The 12,523-nt window shown below is 49.8% G+C and overlaps 1 protein-coding gene across 1 annotated transcript in view; it reads right to left on the reverse strand.

Annotated features, from left to right (window-relative positions):
• The window catches only part of KMT2D (lysine methyltransferase 2D), a 385,659-nt gene that overhangs the window by 172,876 nt on the left and 200,260 nt on the right, over positions 1 to 12,523 (reverse strand). The window contains exons 35-36 of the mRNA XM_075333879.1: positions 3,334 to 3,457; positions 2,303 to 2,390 (exon numbers count right to left, since the gene is read on the reverse strand). Coding sequence (XP_075189994.1) covers positions 2,303 to 2,390; positions 3,334 to 3,457 — 212 coding nt within the window. The remainder of the gene's footprint in view (positions 1 to 2,302; positions 2,391 to 3,333; positions 3,458 to 12,523) is intronic.

The raw sequence follows: 12,523 nt of genomic DNA on the forward strand, positions 1-12,523 counted from the left end.
AAGCGAGCGGGGGGGGAGGAAAAGAGAGCGAGCGGGGGGGAGGAAAAGCGAGCGGGGGGGGAGGAAAAGAGCGAGCGGGGGGGGAGGAAAAGAGAGCGAGCGGGGGGGGGAAAAGAGAGCGAGCGGGGGGAGGAAAACAGAGCGAGCGGGAGGAAAAGAGAGCGAGCGGGGGGAGGAAAAGAGAGCGAGCGGGGGGGAGGAAAACAGAGCGAGCGGGAAGAAAAGAGAGCGAGCGGGGGGAGGAAAAGAGAGCGAGCGGGGGGGAGGAAAAGAGAGCGAGCGGGGGGGAGGAAAAGAGAGCGAGCGGGGGGAGGAGAGAGCGAGGGGGGAGAGAAGAGAGCGGGAAAGAGGGGGGGAGAAGAGAGAAGAGAGAGAGGGGGAGAAGAGAGAGAGGGGGGAGAAGAGAGAGGGGGGGGAGAAGAGAGAGGGGGGTGAAGAGAGAGGGGGGTGAAGAGAGAGGGGGGTGAAGAGAGAGGGGGGAGAAGAGAGAGGGGGGAGAAGAGAGAGGGGGGAGAAGAGAGAGGGGGGGGAGAAGAGAGGGGGGGGAGAAGAGAGGGGGGGTGAGAGAAGAGGGGGGGGGAGGAGAGAGGGGGGAGAGAGAAGAGAGAGGGGGGGGAGAAGAGAGCAAGGGGGGGGGGAAGAGAGCGGAAGAGAGGTGGGGAGAAGAGAGAGGTGGGGAGAAGAGAGAGGTGGGGAGAAGAGAGGTGGGGAGAAGAGAGCGGGGGGGGGGGGAAAAGAGCGGGGCGGGGAAGAGAGCGGGGGGGGAAGAGAGCGGGGGGGGAGAGAGCGGGGGGGGGGGAGAGCGGGGGGGGAAGAGAGCTGGGGGGAAGAGAGCTGGGGGGAAGAGAGCGGGGGGGGAAGAGAGCGGGGGGGGAAGAGAGCGGGGGGGAGAAGAGAGCAGGGGGGAGAAGAGAGCAGGGGGGAGAAGAGAGCGGGGGGGAGAAGAGAGCGGGGGGGAGAAGAGAGCGGGGGGGAGAAGAGAGCGGGGGGAGAAGAGAGCGGGGGGGAGAAGAGAGCGGGGGGAGAAGAGAGCGGGGGGAGAAGAGAGCGGGGGGAGAAGAGAGCGGGGGGAGAAGAGAGCGGGGGGAGAAGAGAGCGGGGGGGAGAAGAGAGCGGGGGGGAGAAGAGAGCGGGGGGGAGAAGAGAGCGGGGGGGAGAAGAGAGCGGGGGGAGAAGAGAGCGGGGGGGAGGAGAGAGCGGGGGGGAGAAGAGAGAGGGGGGGAGAAGAGAGAGGGGGGGGAGAAGAGAGAGGGGGGGGAGAAGAGAGAGGGGGGGGAGAAGAGAGAGGGGGGGAGAAGAGAGAGGGGGGGGGAGAGGGGGGGAGAAGAGGGGGGGGAGAAGAGAGAGGGGGAGGGAGAAGAGAGGGGGGGAGACAGAAGGGGAGGGAGAAGAGAGAAGGGGAGGGAAAAGAGGGGGGCAGAGAAGAGGGGGGCAGAGAAGAGGGGGAAGAGAGTGGGGGGAGAGAAGAGAGTGGGGAAAGAAGAGAGGGGGGTGCAGACAGTTGGTCCCATGCAGCAGGACAGGTGGCAGAGCACAGCGGTGACATGCCTGTCAGTGTCTTGCAGCGTCCTGCAGTGCTGCTGGGAGGAGCCCATGATCACACTGCCTGACACCGGCCGCTCTCCTGACATCGCAGCAGAGCGGGTGGGTGGAGAGTGTGATCAGATACTTACGTGCAGGGGGGGATTTCAGCTGAAGAACCCCCCCCCTGTACTGCACACTGGCGCCCCGTGCCTCACCATCTGCAGGACGCTTAGCCGGCTCCACACGTCCTCCGGCTCCTCCCCTCGATGCTGGGCTGTGACGTGCGGTAGTCACCGCCCACAGCCCTGTCACTTAATCTGAGTGGTGCCAGCCTCCTCTGACGTACCTGTCAAGTTTGAGAGCCCGGAACTTGCCGGGACGTAAGAGGATGCTGGCGGCCACAGCTCCAGGGGGTCATGTGACAGGCACTGAGCGTGCAGGATAGCGCCGCTCAGTGCCTGAAATGGAAATACAAGCCAATGGAGAAAACGCCTAGAATTGTAAGTAGAACTCCTACAGAAAATAAAAAAAATGGGTGAACCACCCCTTTAAGGTTCATTTACATTGCGAGATTGTCATGAACGAGCATTTTAAAGACTGTACATTTCATGATAGTCTTGCAGTCTACACAGGCTGCCGAACACCCGCGAACAGGCTGCACAAAAGATCAAGTTAAATCAAGATAAAGTGTGCAATAATAAATATTATATTTTTTTTTTCAGTCATATTGTACATCGGTACCAGGGACAAATAGTCATATAGCTCAACTAATACTTACTTGAGCAGTTCCAGTACCTGGACCTTGGGTGGTGGAGTCAGTGGCTCCCGGAACGCCAAGCCTTTGGGCAAGGAGAGATACTTGTTGCCTAAATAGAAAGACATGCTAGTATTAAAGCAACAATAGTGTAAATGTCAAGTCTATAGTTCAGCTCTAATCACACCACCTACTCTCTAATATGGAGATTGTACTATATAAGAAACAATAGTCGGACATAGTAAAGAGCTTCTTCCTGCCCCTCACCGACGTGCAAGAAAGTGCCGACTCCTTGGCTCAGTTCCTTAGCTATGACAACCCCCTTTCTTGGTTGAGGCAATTCCAGGACAGTATGTGAAAATAGGAAACTTTTTTGCCCTGTCCAAAATAAAATTTAAGACGTCCGTGATCATTTTCAAGCTGAAGAAACTTCTACAAATTATTCTGACTGTAAGTATCATTTTACATTGACTGCAACTAATGTCTTCATATCAGAACTATGGGCTGTAGACTATGGATCACTTATGATGATTAACTTTCCAATGTGTCCATAAAAAATGATAAGCCATCCAGAAAAAAAAAAAAGTGGGCAACCCTGCTCTTTCTTATCACAGCTTATGCTAAAATAGGGAAGGGGCTTGAACCCCAGCATCATGTTTTTTAAGGAGGTGGTGAAATGCTGTAGATTGATGATCCATGTTGGTCAGATACCGCCAGCTTCGGAGCGGCAGGATGGCACCACAAGCTCCTTACCTACGTAACTGCGCACTCTGTAGTGTACAGCTCTGCAGCCACAAAGTTAAAAAATTACACCATTCTACAGAATGGAGAGGGTAATAAATCAGCAGTAAAAGGCTTGTTTTTACAAGCGCCCCCCAATTTTAAGAACTTGAGGCAACCCCTTTAAAATAATTTTCATTATATCTATGTGTACATTCAGTGCTTTGGTGTGTATATAGCCCTCAGTTACTTGTGGAGTACGTCACAGGGATTTTCAAATACAATTCCCGTTTACTGCAACGAAGGGGAGAGAAAAAAAAAAAATGGCTGAATACCTGTTAATACCAGGAGTGACACCAATGGTACCCTGTGCCATAACCTTTTTTATTCCCTTTAAAGCAACCATTTTTGCCTTGGCAATTGGATCCATAATGTCCTCTGCAGCAAACTTGTCAAGATCTGCAATTAAAAAAAAAATAATTACAATTTAACTTACTAAAAGACTTGGGCTCTGTTCACAACTTTCTTTTTCGCTGCTTTTTTATGCTTTTTACAGTACAGGTAAAAGCTATGAGATCCCAGAAATCTCATGCACACAATTGCTTTTTGTTTTCCTGACTGAATTGGAAAACCGCAGCATTTTTGAAAATTGTTGCATGTGAATTCTTCTAGCTTTTTTTACAGCTTTTTGTTAACTATAGAAAACAATGAAGAACTGAAAGAACCGCAACCATGAGCTTTGCAGTGTTCTTGGTGAATAAAACTAACTTTATTAAACATGTATTGTAGAGGAATGACAATCTGCACCAAAAAAGCAAAAAAAAAATTAAAAAAAAATAATTTGTATACGATTATTACACACTGTGCAGAATTATTAGGCAAATGAGTATTTTGATCACATGATAATTTTTATACATGTTGTCCTACTCCAAGCTGTATAGGCTTGAGAGCCAATTACCAATTAAGTAAATCAGGTGATGTGCATCTCTGTAATGAGGAGAGGTGTGGTGTAATGACATGAACACCCTATATAAGGTGTGCTTAATTATTAGGCAACTTCCTTTCCTTTGGCAAAATGGGTCAGAAGAGAGATTTGACAGGCTCTGAAAAGTCCAAAATTGTGAGATGTCCTTGCAGAGGGATGCAGCAGTCTTCATATTGCCAAACTATTGAAGCGTGATCACCGAACAATCAAGCATATATTGGAAAATAAGCAACAGGGTTGCAAGAAGCGTGTTGGGCAAAAAAGGTGCAAAACAACTGCCCATGAATTGATGAAAATCAAACGTGAAGCTGCCAAGACGCGATTTACCACCAGCTTGGCCATATTTCAGAGTTGCAACGTTACTGGAAGATCAAAAAGCACAAGGTGTGCCATACTCAGGGACATGGCCAAGGTAAGGAAGGGTGAAAAACGACCACCTTTGAACAAGAAACATAAGAAAACGTCAAGACTGGGCCAAGAAATATCTTAAAACTGATTTTTCAAAGGTTTTATGGACTGATGAAATGAGAGTGACTCTTGATGGGCCAAATGGATGGGCCAGAGGCTGGATCAGTAAAAGGCAGAAAGCTCCACTCTGACTCAGACGTCAGAAAGTTGGAGGTGGGCTACTGGTATGGGCTGGTATCATCAAAGATGAACTTGTGGGACCTTTTCGGGTTGAGGATGGAGTGAAGCTCAACTCGCAGACCTACTGCCAGTTTCTGGAAGACAACTTCTTCAAGCAGTGGAACAGGAAGAAGTAGGTATCGTTCAAGAAAAACATGATTTTCATGCAGGACAATGCTCCATTACATGCATCAAACTACTCCACAGCGTGGCTGGCCAGTAAAGGTCTAAAAGATGAAGAAAAAAAAACCATGGCCCCCTTGTTCACCTGATCTGAACCCCATAAAGAACCTGTGGTCCCTCATAAAATGTGAGCTCTACAGGGAGGAAAAACAGTACACCTCTCGGAACAGTGTCTGGAGGCTGTGGTGGCTGCTGCACACAATGTTGATCGTAAACAGATCAAGCAACTGACAGAATCTATGGCTGGTGGGCTGTTGAGTGTCATCAGAAAGAAAGGTGGCTATACTGGTCACTAATTTTTTGGGGTTTTATTTTTGCATGTCAGAAATGTTTATTTTTAAATTTTGTGCAGTTATATTGGTTTACCTGGTGAAAAAGTGAGATGGTAATATATTTGTTTTGTATTAATTTGACTAATAATTCTGCACAGTAATAGTTACCTGCACAAAGATATCCTCCTAAGATAGCCAAATCTAAAAAAAAACCAAAAAAAAAAAAAAACACTACAACTTCCAAAAATATTAAGCTTTAATATATTTGAGTCTTTTGGATTATTTGAGAACATACATAGTTGTTGATCAATAATAAAAAAAAAATCCTCTAAAGCGGGATTTACACGAGACGATAGATTCTGCGATATGTCGTTGGGGTCACGGTTTTCGTGACGCACATCCGGCATACCGCACGACGTGGTTTCGTGTGACACCTCCTAGCGATGCAGTATCGCTCACAAATCGTGAGTCGTGTACTCGTCGCTAGGTTTCATAAAATTGTTTAATTAAAATGGCGGCGGTAGTTCATAGTTTCCGTGGCATCACACGTTGCTCCGTGTGACACCACGGGAACGATGAACAACAGCTTTACCTGCCTTCCGCGGCACCCGCCGGCTTAATGGAAGGAAGGAGGTGGGCGGGATGTTTACATCCCGCTCATATCCGCCCCTCCGCTCCTATTAGCCGCCTGCCATGTGACATCACTGTGACGCCGAACGTCCCGCTCACTCCAGGAAGTGGACGTTCGTTGCCCACAGCGAGGTCGTCCGTAAGGTAAGTATGTGTGACGGGGGTTAAACGAGTTTGTGTGCCATGGGCAACTAATTGCCTGTGACACAAAAACGACGGGGGCGGGTACGATCGATTGCGCTATCGCACAATCTATCGTCTTGTGTAAAGCAGGCTTAAAATACAACTTGCCCAATATATATATATACATACATACATACATACATACATACACATATGTACATACATACATATATATATATATACACATATATATGTATATGTATGTATGTACATATGTGAACTACTGGTTGAATACTACTTGTAGGCACTGTATGTATATATATATGTATATATATATATATATATATATATATATATATATATATATATATATATATATACATACACACACACACACACACATACATATATACATATATATATATATATATACATATATATATACATATATACATACAGTGCCTACAAGTAGTATTCAACCCCATGCAGATTTAGGCTATGCGCGCACGTTGCGTAAATACATGCAGTTACGCTGCGCTTTGTAGCGCAGCGTAACTGCATGCGTCCTGCGTCCCCTGCACAGTCTATGGAGATTGTGCAGGGGCCGTGCGCACGTGGCGTTTAAGAGCGCAGCGCTTCGGCTACTGCCGAAGCGCTGCGTAAAAAGAAGTGACATGTCACTTCTTTCCTGCGCTTTGCCGGCAGCTCCTGCTCTGTCTATGGCAGGAGCTGCAGGAAGAGCGCATGGAATCGGCGCTCACTACAGACATTTCTGCAGCGATCTAAAGCACACATGTGCTCTTCAGATCGCTGCAGAAATTTCTGCAGGGCTAGTACGCAACGTGCGCACATAGCCTTAGCAGGTTTACACATTCGGAATTAACTTGGCATTGTGACATTTGGACTGTAGATCAGCCTGGAAGTGTGAAATGCACTGCAGCAAAAAAGAATGTTATTTCTTTTTTTTTTTTTTTCTTTTTCTTTAAATTGTGAAAAGTTTATTCAGAGTGTCATTTATTATTCAACCCCTCAATCCACCAGAATTCTGTTTGGTTCCCCTAAAGTATTAAGAAGTATTTCAGGCACAAAGAACAATGAGCTTCACATGTTTGGATTAATTATCTCTTTTTCCAGCCTTTTCTGACTAATTAAGACCCTCCCCAAACTTGTGAACAGCACTCATACTTGGTCAACATGGGAAAGACAAAAGGAGCATTCCAAGGCCATCAGAGACAAGATCGTGGAGGGTCACAAGGCTGGGAAGGGGTACAAAACCCTTTCCAAGGAGTTGGGCCTACCTGTCTCCACTGTTGGGAGCATCATCCGGAAGTGGAAGGCTTATGGAACTACTGTTAGCCTTCCACGGCCTGGACAGCCTTTGAAAGTTTCCACCTGTGCCGAGGCCAGGCTTGTCCGAAGAGTCAAGGCTAACCCAAGGACAACAAGGAAGGAGCTCATGGCAGTGGGGACATTGGTTTCAGTCAATACCATAAGTAACGTACTCCACCGCAATTGTCTCCGTTCCAGACGAGCCCGTAAGGTACCTTTACTTTCAAAGCGTCATGTCAAGGCTCGTCTACAGTTTGCTCATGATCACTTGGAGGACTCTGAGACAGACTGGTTCAAGGTTCCGTGGTCTGATGAGACCAAGATCGAGATCTTTGGTGCCAACCACACACGTGACGTTTGGAGACTGGATGGCACTGCATACGACCCCAAGAATACCATCCCTAAAGTCAAGCATGGTGGTGGCAGCATCATGCTGTGGGGCTGTTTCTCAGCCAAGGGGCCTGGCCATCTGGTCTGCGTCCATGGGAAGATGGATAACACGGCCTACCTGGAGATTTTGGCCAAGAACCTCCGCTCCTCCATCAAGGATCTTAAGATAGGTCGTCATTTCATCTTCCAACAAGACAACGACCCAAAGCACACAGCCAAGAAAACCAAGGCCTGGTTCAAGAGGGAAAAACTCAAGGTGTTGCAGTGGCCTAGTCAGTCTCCTGACCTTAACCCAATTGAAAACTTGTGGAAGGAGCTCAAGATTAAAGTCCACATGAGACACCCAAAGAACCTAGATAACTTGGAGAAGATCTGCATGGAGGAGTGGGCCAAGATAACTCCAGAGACCTGTGCCGGCCTGATCAGGTCTTATAAAAGACGATTATTAGCTGTAATTGCAAACAAGGGTTATTCCACAAAATATTAAACCTAGGGGTTGAATAATAATTGACCCACACTTTTATGTTGAAAATGTATTAAAATTTAACTGAGCAACATAACTTGTTGGTTTGTAAGATTTATGAATCTGTTAATAAATCCTGCTCTTGTTTGAAGTTTGCAGGCTCTAACTTATTTGCATCTTATCAAACCTGCTAAATCTGCAGGGGGTTGAATACTACTTGTAGGCACTGTATATATATTTATATATATATATATATATATATATATATATATATATATAATATATATATATATATATATATATATATATAAATTTTAGCTAAAGAAAAATTCTCTTTTTCTTCATCGTTCCTTATGGGAGACCCAGACCATGGGACGTCTCAAAGCAGTCCATGGGTGGGAAATAAACAAAACTGAGAAGTAGGCAAAACCTAACTTCACAAATGGGCGACAGCCGTCTGAAGGATGCGTCTGCCCAAGCTCGCATCTGCCGAAGCATGAGCATGCACTTGGTAGTGCTTCGAAAAGGTGTGCAGACTAGACCAAGTGGCAGCCTGACAAACCTGCTGAGCCGTAACCTGGTGCCTGAAAGCCCAGGAGGCACCGACAGCTCTGGTCGAGTGCGCCTTAATCCCCGGCGGTGGAGGCACCTGAGAACACTGGTAGGCATCAGAGATGGCTGACCTAATCCAACGAGCTAAGGTCGGTTTAGAAGCCAAGAGACCCTTGCGCTGACCTGTGGTTAGCACAAAAAGTGAGGTGCACCGCCTAAAAGCGGCGGTGCGTGACACAGATTCGGAGCGCCCGCACCAAATCCAAGGTATGCAACGCCTTTTCAAAGCGATGCACAGGAGCCGGACAAAGGGAAGGCAATGAAATGTCCTGGTTAAGGTGGAAAGAAGACACCACCTTAGGGAGAAAATCCGGAGTCGGACGAAGAACCACCTTGTCTTGGTGAAAAACCAAGAAGGGTGACTCCGAAGAGAGCGCAGCCAAATCAGAAACTCTCCGGAGAGAAGTTATGGCTACTAGAAAAAACACTTTCTGTGAAAGTCTAAACAAGGGAACCTCCCTAAGAGGCTCAAAGGGGGGTTTCTGTAAGGCCGTGAGGACCAGATTAAGATCCCAGGGATCCAAAGGCCGCCGGTAAGTGGGAATGATGTGAGATGCGCCCTGCATGAAGGTGCGCACCTGAGCCAGTCGGGCGATACGCCGCTGGAATAATACCGACAGAGCCGACACCTGTCCCTTGAGGGAATTGAGGGACAGTCCTAGCTGCAGACCGGACTGTAAAAAAGACAGGACGGTCGGCAAAGAGAACGGCCAAGGAGCATGGTCGGAAGAGCGGCACCAGGACAGGAAAATCTTCCAAGTCCTGTGGTAAATCTTGGCCGAGGAAGACTTCCGAGCCCGAGTCATAGTGGAGATGACCTCAGAGGGAATGCCTGAAGCAGTCAGGATCCAGGACTCAAGAGCCACGCCGTCAAATTGAGAGCCGCAGAATTCTGGCGGAAAAACGGACCTTGAGAGAGAAGGTCTGGGCGGTCCGGGAGATGCCACGGCATTTCTACGGACAGACGGAGCAGATCTGGGTACCAAGCTCGCCTGGGCCAGTCCGGAGCAATGAGTATGACCCGACGGCCCTCCATTCTGATCTTGCGCAAAACCCTGGGCAAGAGAGCTAGAGGGGGAAACACATAGGCCAGGCGGAACAGAGACCAATCTTGAACCAGCGCGTCCGCTGCGAAGGCCTGAGGATCGTGGGAGCGAGCCACGTAAACCGGGACCTTGTTGTTGTGCCGGGATGCCATTAGATCCACTTCCGGAGTGCCCCACTTGCGGCAGATTGACCTGAACACTGCCGGATGCAGGGCCCACTCGCCGCTGTCCACGGTTTGACGGCTGAGATAATCGGCCTCCCAGTTTTCTACGCCTGGGATGTGGACTGCGCATATGGTGGACTTTGAGTCCTCCGTCCACTGAAGGATTCGCTGAACCTCCAACATCGCCAGGCGGCTGCGAGTCCCACCCTGGTGATTGATGTAGGCAACCGCCGTCGCGTTGTCCGATTGGACTCGAATGTGCTTGCCCGCCAAGAAGTGGTGAAAGGCTACGAGAGCTAGAAGCACAGCCCTGATTTCCAGCACATTGATCGAGAGGGCTGATTCGGACGGAGTCCAAGTGCCCTGTGCTCGGTGGTGGAGAAATACTGCTCCCCAGCCGGAGAGACTGGCATCCGTGGTGAGGATCACCCAGGACGGAGTCAGGAAGGAGCGTCCCTGTGACAGAGAGAGAGGTCGAAGCCACCACTGAAGAGCGCTCCTGGTCTGCGGCGACAGAGCCACTAGCCTGTGCAAGGAAGAGTTCCGCTTGTCCCAACAGCGGAGAATGTCCAGCTGCAGGGGACGCAGATGGAACTGGGCAAAGGGAACCGCTTCCATTGACGCCACCATCTGACCCAGCACCTGCATGAGGTGCCTGATGGAATGACGGCGGGGCTGCAACAGAGAGCGCACCGCCAGATGAAGGGACTGCTGTTTGACTAAGGGCAGCCTCACAAGTGCCGGCAGAGTCTCGAATTGCATGCCTAGGTACGTAAGTTCCTGGGTCGGTGTCAGAGTGGACTTGGGTAGATTGACAAGCCATCCGAATTGAACAAGCGTGGCGAGAGTGAGCGAGACACTCCGCTGGCAGTCTGCACTGGATGAGGCCTTGACAAGAAGGTCGTCCAGGTAAGGAATCACTGCCAACCCCTGGAGATGCAGGACCGCAACCACTGCTGCCATGACCTTGGTGAAAACACGAGGGGCCGTGGCTAACCCGAAGGGAAGAGCCACGAATTGGAAATGCTCCACTCCGATTGCAAAGCGTAGCCAACGCTGGTGTGAAACCGCAATAGGCACATGCAGATAGGCATCTCTGATGTCGATGGATGCCAGAAAATCTCCTTGGGTCATTGAGGCAATGACCGATCTCAGAGATTCCATGCGAAAGCGCCGCACCTGAACATGCTTGTTGAGAAGTTTGAGATCCAGGATGGGCCGGAAGGAACAGTCCTTCTTGGGGACCAGGAAGAGGTTTGAGTAGAAACCTCTGAACCGTTCCCGGGCGGGAACCGGTACGATTACTCTGTTGGCCTGCAAGGATGCCACGGCCTGAGAGAAGGCGGCGGCCTTGGAGCAGGGAGGAGCGGACAGAAAAAATCTGTTTGGCGGGCTGGAAGAAAATTCTATCCTGTAGCCGTGGGAGATGATATCCCGCACCCACTGATCGGAGACGTGTTGAAACCACACGTCGCCAAAGTGGGAGAGCCTGCCACCGACCAAGGACGTTGCTGGCGCAGCCAGATAGTCAAGAGGAGGCTGCCTTAGTGGCAGTGGCTCCTCCGCTCTTCTGAGGACGCGGCTTCGCGCGCCAGTTCGGTTTACGATCCTTGGCTGAGGTAGTGGACGAAGCTGAGGGCTTAGAGGATGACCAGTTAGAGGAACGAAACCTCGACTGGTTCCTGTTCTGGACAGGTTTCCTGGTTTTAATTTGTGGCAAGGAAGTACTCTTCCCGCCAGTAGCTTCCTTAATAATTTCATCCAGTTGTTCACCGAACAGCCGGGACCCAGCAAAGGGGAGCCCAGCAAGGTACTTCTTAGAAGAAGCGTCTGCTTTCCACTCTCGAAGCCACAAGATCCTGCGGATCGCGAGAGAATTAGCGGAAGCCACCGCCGTGCGGTGAGAAGCCTCTAGAATGGCAGACATGGCGTAGGATGAAAAAGCCGAAGCCTGGGAAGTTAAGGCAACCATCTCGGGTATGGAGTCCCTGGCGAGGGAATGTATCTCCGCCAGAGAGGCAGAGACTGCCTTAAGAGCCCACACTGCTGCAAAAGACGGGGAGAACGAGGCTCCTGCCGCCTCATATACAGATTTGGCCAGAAGGTCAACCTGGCGGTCAGTGGGATCCTTAAGAGAGGTGCCATCGGCCACAGAAACGACTGTCCGGGCTGAGATTCTAGACACCGGAGGATCCACCTTTGGGGACTGAGCCCACTCCTTAACCACCTCAGGTGGAAAGGGGAAACGGTCATCCGAACTACGCTTTGGAAAGAGTTTGTCAGGACAGGCCCTGGGCTTGGTCACAGTGGCCTGAAAACTGGAGTGGTTAAAAAACGTACTCCTAGCTCTCTTAGGAGAGGTAAACTGGTGTATTTCTACCAGAGAGGCTTGTTCCTCTGGCACTGGTGGATTGAGGTTCAGTACGGAGTTAATGGATGCAATCAAGTCACTAACATCCGCATCACCCTCAGATATGTCAATGGGGTACATAGAGGTAGCATCTGAGCCCACAGTAAAAGAATCCTCCTCGCCCTGCACCTCAGCTCGTGAATCAGAGCCGTGGGACGAGGAAGGAGAAGGGTCCCTGCGTCTCCGTTTAGGGGGACGGGGTCCTAAAACATGTTCTGAGAGTTCTGCAGAGCTCGGAGCAGCCGAGGCACCCTGAGAAGGGGGCTGATGCATGGTCAGCAGAGCCCGGGA

This window comes from Anomaloglossus baeobatrachus, chromosome 2 (genome assembly GCF_048569485.1).
Source record: "Anomaloglossus baeobatrachus isolate aAnoBae1 chromosome 2, aAnoBae1.hap1, whole genome shotgun sequence".
Classification (NCBI taxonomy): domain Eukaryota; kingdom Metazoa; phylum Chordata; class Amphibia; order Anura; family Aromobatidae; genus Anomaloglossus; species Anomaloglossus baeobatrachus.